We start from the raw sequence: 9082 nt of genomic DNA, 5'->3' as shown, positions 1-9082 counted from the left end.
GTTCATAGGGATGTCTGCTGCTGTAGATGAAGGCACGAACAAGGATCTCATTCTCAACCCAGCAGCAAAAAAAGGAGGGGAGGCTGTGTGTAACATGAAGGGACCCTGCACTACTGAATTTGCCACTATGCTACTGCACCAACATCCCCAACCGCTGGCGGAGGTTAACGGCAGTCCCAACAGCATCTGTAAAGCCACAAGTTCCCCAACCCTGGGCTAGACGGGTCCGATCCACCAGCGCTGCGACTGTGTTGTTCCTAGGCACGATGTCCGAATGAAACTTCCACGCACAGCCGCAGTCTATTGTACCGTGCCGGCCGCCGATGCCAAACGCCGGGGCGAGGGCTGGGCCTTTCCTGCCCTGCCTGTGCGGTGCTTTCCGGAGGCCCTGCGGGAAACGGGAAGGCAGAGCTCCCTCCCTTGGGTCGGCGCCAGCAACGCTTTCCCCGTCTGGCCTGAGCCTAACCCTCCAGCGCGCTACCGCGGCGCTCCTCGGGGCGTCAAAGTCTCCCCGGCGCAGGCTCGACGTCTTCCGTGGGGCGGGCGAGGCAGCCACCCGGCGGCGGCGGCGCAGGAAGGGCCTAGAAGGGGAACTTGGCTGCAGCGGGCCGTATCCGGTCTTGGCCCAGCCCCGGAGGAAGGCGGCGGTGGCGGCGCTGTAGAGAGGCGGCCGGAGCGCAGCGACTTGGGACCGACGGACGGAGCCGCCCCAAGCCCGGCGCCATGGGGGGCTGCTGAGGCGCGGCGGGGAGCCTGCTCGCGGCTGTGCCGCCAAGACGACGACCAGGCAGGCAGGCGAGGGCGAGGCCCCGGGCGGGAGCCCCTGTTGCGCGCCGCGCCCCGACGGAGCTCGCTATGAGCCTCAACGAACACTCCATGCAGGCGCTGTCCTGGCGGAAGCTCTACCTCAGCCGGGCCAAGCTGAAAGCCTCCAGCCGCACCTCGGCGCTGCTCTCCGGCTTCGCCATGGTGAGCGCTCCCCCCCTCCTCCTTTCCTCGCCTGGAGGCGCTCCTCCGAGGGCGAGCCGTTTCCTCCTGGAAGTCGTCCCTGCCTCCCCCAGCCACCACCACCCCGAACGTGTGAATGCTCCTCTCCGGGTCAGGCTCAGCCTGGCGCGTCAGCGGTGCAGGCGAAGGAAGTGGTGAAGCCGGGAAGGCAGTCGGGCACCTTCGGCAAGCCCCGCTAAGGCTGCAATCCAACATGCCTCTACTCAGAAGTAAGTTCCATCTGCTTCCATGGGACTTACTCCCAGGTAAGTGTGTATTGGATTGCAGCCTGAGTCTCTCAGTCTCAGCCCTTCCTCCCATCCCTTGGGAGATCCTGCGTGGCCTACCTGGCAGCGTTGTTGTAAGGAGCAAGAACTGAGGAGTTGGGGATGGGGGTGGGACAGGGGGTGTTAATGGATCATGACATTGTGCCACGTCGGCCCAGGTTCGCTCCCTGTGAAATCGTCTCCTTCCTAAACTTCAGAACGTGTGCAAGCTCTCACTTGCGCGTTCGCTAAGCTCATTAGCGCTGGCGTTCTTCGGCGCTGCCTTACACCGGGGTCAGACCAGGTCCGTCAAGGAACTCTCCAGGGTGTCACGGTGAGTTCTCTCCCATCCCTACCTGGAGACAGCGGGGACAGGACCTTCAGTAGTCAAAGCAGATGACCTAGAAGTTAACGGAGCTTGGATAATAAATGAGGGCATGTGAACATTAACCTCCATCCGTTATCCTAAAGTCTGTTGATCTATGCTAGTTCTCAGCACTTGGGCTGCCAAGCTGTGCACGTTTACATGGGAGTAAACTCCACCAAACGTAGCCTTCTGAGTCAACAGGCATGGGATCGCTCTGCCCTTTGCACCTGAATGAATGGACTGCCTTCAAATCTATTCTGACTCATGGCGACCCTATGAATAGAGTTTCCAGGGTAAACAGTATTCAAAGGGGGTTTACCATTGTCGCCCTCTGAGGCTGAGATGCCCAAGGTCACCCAGTGAGCTTCATGGCTGTGTGGGGATTTGAACCCTGGTCTCCCAGGTCGTAGTCCAGCACTCTAACCACTACACCACACTGGCTCTCTCCATTTGCAGGTAAGTGCAAGCAAAAAGCGAAACCCAGGAGGGAGGAGTTCAAATAGGAATAGGAATGAGGTTGGTCCTTAATGATGCTCTCCTGGAGCAGAGAGGAAGATTTAGGGCACCCCTAAGCTTTCCTTCCATATAAGTGATCAGTTGCCAGTTTTGGGGGGGCAGTGTTGGTCTGAGACCAGCTCATGCTGGCACCGCTACCCACAGCCCTCAAAGTGGACACGTCATCCGCATACTCGCCCCGCCTGTCATAATGAGGGAAGGTGTTTTGGGGAGGGGCCATAGCTCAGTGGCAGAGCATCTGCAGAAAGCCCCGGGTTCAAATCCAGTCCTGTCTGAAACCCTGGATCGCTGCTGTCAGTCAGTATTGACAACACTGATCTAGATGGGCCAAATGTCTGACTTGGCATAAGGCAGCTTTATATGTTTCCTATGCTAAATAATAGGCATAATCCTTTGTAACTTATGCTGTGAATTTCTGAATTTATTTATTTATTTTATTTATTTATTAGATTTTTATACCGCCCGACTAGCAATAGCTCTCTTGGCGGTGTACAACAGAAAATACAAAATACATCTCATAAAAAGTGCATAATAAATATTACAAAAACGTATAAAGTGCAAAAATCAGATTACATAATTTTTTAAAATTTAATTTAAAACGCCATAGAAAAGAGGCAGGTTTTAAGCTGGCGCCGAAAAGACAGCAGCGTCGGCGCCGTACACACCTCAACGGGGACTATTCCAGAGTTCGGGGGCCACCACTGAGAAGGCCCTAGTTCTTGTCACCACCCTCCGAGCCTCTCTGTGAGTCGGGACTCGGAGGAGGGCCTTCGATGTAGAGCGCAGTGTCTGGGCAGGTTCATATCGGGAGAGGCGTTCCGACAGGTATTGTGGTCCCGCGCCGTATAGGGCTTTATAGGTTAAAACCAACACTTTGAATCTGGCCCGGAAGCATATTGGCAGCCAATGTAAGCGAGCCAGAACAGGTGTTATGTGTTCCGACCGCTTGGTTCTCGTTATTAATCTGGCCACCGCATTTTGGACAAGCTGTAGCTTCCGAACTGTCTTCAAAGGCAGCCCAATGTAGAGCGCATTGCAGTAGTCTAATCGCGAGGTTACCAGAGCATGTACAACTGATGTAAGGTCCCCTCTGCTCAGGTAGGGACGTAGCTGGGCTACCAACCGAAGTTGGTAGAACGCGTTTCGAGCCACTGAGGCCACTTGAGCCTCAAGTGACAGGGAAGGATCTAAGAAAACTCCCAGACTACGAACCTGCTCCTTTAGGGGGAGTGTAACCCCATCCAGGACAGGGTAAATATCCACCACCTGGTCAGAGAAACCATCCACAAGCAGCATCTCAGTCTTGTCTGGATTGAGCCTCAGTTTGTTAGCTCCCATCCAGTCCATTATCGCGGCCAGGCAGTGGTTCAGCACATTGACAGCCTCACCTGAAGAAGATGAAAAGGAGAAGTAGAGCTGCGTGTCATCAGCGTACTGATGACAACACACTCCAAAACTCCTGATGACCGCACCCAACGGCTTCATGTAGATGTTGAAAAGCATGGGGGACAGAACCGATCCCTGCGGGACTCCATATTGGAGGTCCCACGGTGTCGAGCAATGTTCCCCAAGCACTACCTTCTGGAGATGACCTGCCAAGTAGGAGCGGAACTACTCCCAAGCAGTGCCTCCAACTCCCAACTCCGCGAGCCTCTCCAGAAGGATACCATGGTCGATGGTATCAAAAGCCGCTGAGAGATCAAGGAGAATCAGCAGAGTTACACTCCCTCTGCCCCTCTCCCGACATAGGTCATCATACAGGGCGACCAAGGCTGTCTCAGTGCCGAATCCGGGCCTGAAACCCGATTGAAATGGATCTAGATAATCAGTTTCATCCAATAGCACCTGGAGTTGGCCAGCAACCACTCATTCCAGGATCTTGCCCAGGAATGGAACATTCACTACTGGTCTGTAGCTGTTGAAATTTTCTATGTCCAAGGAAGGTTTTTTCAGGAGTGGTCTTACTGCCGCCTCCTTCAGACAACCAGGGACCACTCCCTCTCGTAAAGAGGCGTTTATCACTTCCCTGGCCCAGCCAACTGTTCCATCCCTGCTAGCTTTTATAAGCCAAGAGGGGCAAGAATCTAGTACCGAAATTGGTGGTTGTGCTCTGCATGCGTGGCCTGCAGCGTGCATTGTATTGTAGGTGAAGTTCCTTTGGTTTGCAGGGAGAAAGTCTGTGTAAATGCTAACTTACTACCCTGGTGGGGATACTTAGTTTTATTTGTTTAGTTAACAAAATTTATATCCCACTTGACTGAAAAAAGAGCAAAAAATCTAAGCGGTTTACAAGAAATATTAAAATGTTCAATAAAAAAATTAAACAAGTAATTTAAAACATTTTACAAGTCCATTAAAATGGCACTAAACTAAAAAGAGTTTAAAAGCGGCGCTAAACTAAAAAGAGATTAAAACACATCAGCTTCTGTGTGTCTGGATAGCTTGCCTAAACAGAATGTTCTGAGCAGGCGCCAAAAAGAATACCACAAGGGCGCCTGCCTGATGTCAATTAGCAAGGAGTTCCAAAGTGTAGGTGGTGCTGCACTAAAAGAATGCTTTCTTACAAGTGTGGAATGAGGGTTGTGTGGCACCTGCAACAGAGCCAGTGCCAGATTTGTATTTATATAGTTAAAAGATTCTGGTGAGATGATATGATTAATCCTCTGGCCTGGGCGCATTGCACCCTGTGGTGTAAAATGAAGGTGTAAAATGCACAAAAGTGTTTATATAAGCCCTCAGGATGATGGGTGAACAGCCACACACCCTTCTTTACAAAACTATTTCTTCTTAGCCATGTGGCGTGTTGTACTTGGTGAATGCTGGAAAAACTGAGAGTGACTTGGGTAAGCCATTGCGTTAAATCATCACCCAGCCAACCCTAACCATGAGGCGTTGGATCTAGTGGCATTTATGTTGCTTTATTTAAAGCATTTCCATTCAGCTTTTCCACCACAATGGCCCTAAGGCTCCCTACCATAAAGATTAAATCAACTTCAGTGAAACCTAAGAAAACTGCTAAAATTCAGTCCAAATAAAATAAATATAAAGCAATAGAACAAGCATCCTTTTCAGTAAGCAAAGGACCAGGCAAAAACAATAAATTTGCTGTCTAAACAAGAAAAGAGATCATTCCAAATGGAATTGATACAAATGGGATGTATTAATGTGACTGTATCCACATTATTACATAGATATATCATTAAAACTCTCTTTTCATAACTTAATTTGTGTTAACCACTTTGAACCCCTGTGGCAAGTCAGAATCTCCCCCCCCTGTAACTTTTGTAACTAATAGCACAATCCTAACCAGATCTGCTCAGCTCCCAGCTGCAACCATAACCCCATTTATCTGTGAGTAAACCCCAATGAATTCAGTAGGACGTACTTTTGAGTTGATGTGCTTAGGATTGCGCTGTTGGTTTCTTTTCTTTAGGCCATTGTTGCCTGTTGCACAAATAGCTAACAGAGTTGTGCTTGAACTGAGAAGCTAGAAAGACTTCTGACGGGCTAGGAATTTTTATGAAGTTGGTTCCAAGGCTGTTTTGTACCAAAGGGGCATAGTAGCTGGAATCATGAGTGGATGGCTAATTACTGAATCCCTGGACAGAATTCTCCCATCCTCAACTCTGTTGTGTCATGTCGCTTTGGTATCAGTGAAAGTGTGAACACTCTGAGCTCCTTGCATAATTTCACTCTGGGTGGCCAATAGCAGAGGACCTTGGGGGTGTCTGGTGTCCTCCCAGAGAGCTATCACTTTTGTGTTGGCTCTTGAATTCTCAAGCTTTGCTAGACCATTCATTGCAAAGAAGTGAAAAAGACAAAGCATGAGTTAAGCCAGCCTTTACCAACTTGGTGCCCTCCAGAGGTTTCCGACTGCAACTCCTATCAACCCCAGCCAGCACGGACGTATAGTTGTAGTCCAAAACATCTGGCAAAGGCTGAATTAAGCCAGTGGGAAGGGTGTGTGTGTAAATATCTTGTTACATTTGAGGAGATGCCTTATATGAAATGGGCAGCAGACATTGACATTTTAACACAAGTGGTAATTGAAACTGCAGAGGGCAAGGCCAACTAAGGAAGAAACATTCATTCCATCTCATGAGACAGAGAAGCTCAATGTGTCGCCTTATGGTGGATGCCTGCTGGAATCTGTACACCCATCGCCTAAATGCGGAGAGTTGTTTAGAACAATTGCTTTTTTTGTGTGCAAATTTATGCTGGTTAATTTTATTAATAGTCTTGTATAATTGTCTGTACAGGCCTGACGTCTCTTAAGTCGTCATTTAAATGGATATTTACATCAAATTTTTATGATGATGGCACTCGCCCATCACAGTAAGCCAAGCTCACCAGCTTACCATGGTTTGCCATGAACAGACTGCTAGTCCACACAGCCCCATCCCTCCTGCTTTGTGCCTCCCCCTGAATGAGCCAGTGTGGTGTAGTGGTTAAGGTGTTGGACTACGACCTGGGAGAACAGGGTTCGAATCCACACACAGCCATGAAGCTCACTGGGTGACCTTGGGCCAGTCACTGCCTCTCAGCCTCAGAGGAAGGCAATGGTAAACCCCCTCTGAATACCGCTTACCATGAAAACCCTATTCCTAGGGTCGCCATAAGTCGGAATGACTTGAAGGCAGTCTATTTCCATTTTTCCTGCATGAGAAAGAAGCCATACAGCCACAATTGGCCTTAGCTTCCCATGACATCCAGTCTGGGTTTGTTGCCTCCAAAAGTGCCAGGATTCGAAAGCCTACAGCAAACTCTGGTATAAGGCTGGCCACCAATCTTGGCTTATTAAGAAGCAACAAACCGGTATTCCAGGTTTGGGCATGACAAGAAGACAAGCTTAACTGCAGTTTTGTGGTTGGTTCCAGGAGAGGAGCAAAGTGGGAAAAATCAGGTTGTATGCAGCAGCATGCTGATTGTTAACAGTTGACCGGCAACGCTGATTTTATCGTGCCATGCAAATGTGCCCATAGTTTTCAAAGCATTTGCTGTCCATTACTTCAGTGATCCTTGCAAGTTACCCTCGCATTAGCGTTGCCCTCCTTTTGCAGAAGCTGAGGAAAAGAGGCAGGCCTAGCCTAGGTCTACGAAATCAGTTCATGGCCAGGGCTGATGGGAGTCATAGTCCAAAACATCTGGAGTGCACCAGGTTCATGAAGGCTTGCCTAGGCAGAATTTGAACTGGGGCCTTAGCATATATTCCGTCCAATGCTTGTGCTGGTGATCTTGCAGTAGACCAGAGCTCTCTTCAAAGAACTCCAAAAAGTAGGACGTGAGGCAGACAAAGTCATTTGCTATTTTGCAGTGCTGATCTAAGGCATAGTAGTCTCTCAGCATTCATTTGTGTGGTTAGGAAAGGAAAACAGACAAAACCAGGACGAATTGGGTACTGCCTGCAGCTGTTCCAGACAAACCTCTAGCACGAAAGCAGTGAGAGCAAAAAGTAATACTGGTTGATACTTTGAGTTTAGTTTGTTGTTCCTGAAATTAAACATTCTTTAGAGTTGTAAGATTTGGGCCTAGAGCCTTGGGAACAAGCCCCACTGGAGTCAACTTGGTGTGGCGTAGTAGCTGAGAGGGTGAACTCTTCAAATCTCATATATGCCACAAAGTCAGTACGCTATTTTAGTTAGATCTCTGACTCGCAGCTTCCCCATTTCTGGGGATGCACCCGCAGTGATGTGGGGTGGAAAGTTTTCCAGTAATTTATTTTTCTGCAGAAAACTTTTGCTTATTTATTCATTTATTAAATTTGTTAGTCACTTTTCTAACCCAAAGCAACTTACAATCAACAAAAAAGTTGAAACTAGCATAAAACGTTTTGCTGCCCTGGGCTCCTACTGTGAGAAGGGACAGGATATAAATCTAATAACTAAAATAAATAATAAAGTTAAAAACACGTATATAACAGTGGTGGAACAACCCACCTCCCTAGAAGAGGCTACAACATCAAGAGCTGTCCAAAAGCCCTCCAAAATTAGGAACCAAATGCCTGGGAGAAGAGAAAAGTTTTTGTCTGGTGTCTAAAAATAGATGATCATGATACCAGGCATGCCTCCTGAGCAGAGTGTTCTATAAATGGGGGGCCACCACTGAGAAGGCCTGCTCTCGTTTTGCCACCTTCCACACCTCCCTCGGAGGGGCCGCACAAAGAAGGGCCTCCAATGCTGAACACAGGGTCCAGGTTGGTTCATATGGGGAGAAGCGGTCCTTGAGGGATTGGGGGTCCTGAGCTGTATAAGGCTTTCTAGGTCAAGACCAGCACTTTGAATTGGTAGCCAGTGCAGTCCTGCCAGGATTGGTGTCATTTGCTCAGGCCATCTTGCTGCAGTGAGCAATCTGTCTCTTCCAGTTTCTAGACCCTCTTCAAAGTCATCCCTACGTGGATAATACATTCCTTTTTCCTAAGTTCATTAGTAGCAGTGAATGAGATGCAGTTGCCAATACAGTATTAGACAAGCTTGGCAATTTCAAATTTCAGAGCTTTCGCTTTGCTTGCTGTTACTGGTCGTAGTGGTGGGTGGTGCCAGAGGCCTAGTGGGTGGAGCGCCTGCTACATTCCACCCAGGCAGAAGTCAGGATTTTTTCTGCCCTCCCAGAAGCACCTTGCCATCTTTCATCCGGGCAAGCGGGAAGCATTATCACAGTTTAAAAACCCATCAGCCAGGCAAGGAGGAGGGCTGGCGAAGGGTGTGGCACAGGGAGAATTCCAAGGGCTAGAAAGGGAGGCTTGGCCGTGCTTGAAACCCACCCCCAAGTCTGAGGTTCCTGTTCCTGCTCGAGGGCATCAGGAAACCCTTAAATGCCAACTGAAAAATTTCCAGCACAAATGATTCTATGCGTTTTACCCTGATTTGCACTGGATTCACCCCCCCCCGAAAACCCACATCGACATCCACCTTAGAATAGCTGTAGTGCAGGTGATGTCAGTAATGAA

The 9082-nt window shown here is 49.1% G+C and overlaps 1 protein-coding gene across 4 annotated transcripts in view; it reads left to right on the top strand.

The window, feature by feature from the left end:
• The first annotated feature begins 475 nt into the window (after positions 1-475).
• The window catches only part of LOC133373444 (calcium release-activated calcium channel protein 1), a 29026-nt gene continuing 20419 nt past the window's right edge, over positions 476-9082 (top strand). Inside the window, exon 1 of one of the 4 annotated variants that reach the window (XM_061603197.1) lies at positions 476-969. In XM_061603197.1, the coding sequence (XP_061459181.1) occupies positions 856-969 (114 nt within the window). In that variant the 5' untranslated portion in view covers positions 476-855. The other 3 variants (XM_061603198.1, XM_061603199.1, XM_061603200.1) reach the window with 3 other exon arrangements.

This window comes from Rhineura floridana, chromosome 19, assembly GCF_030035675.1.
Source record: "Rhineura floridana isolate rRhiFlo1 chromosome 19, rRhiFlo1.hap2, whole genome shotgun sequence".
NCBI lineage: Eukaryota > Metazoa > Chordata > Lepidosauria > Squamata > Rhineuridae > Rhineura > Rhineura floridana.
The sequence above is the reverse complement of the archived record's forward strand: the minus strand, read 5'-3'. Positions and strand labels throughout refer to the sequence as shown.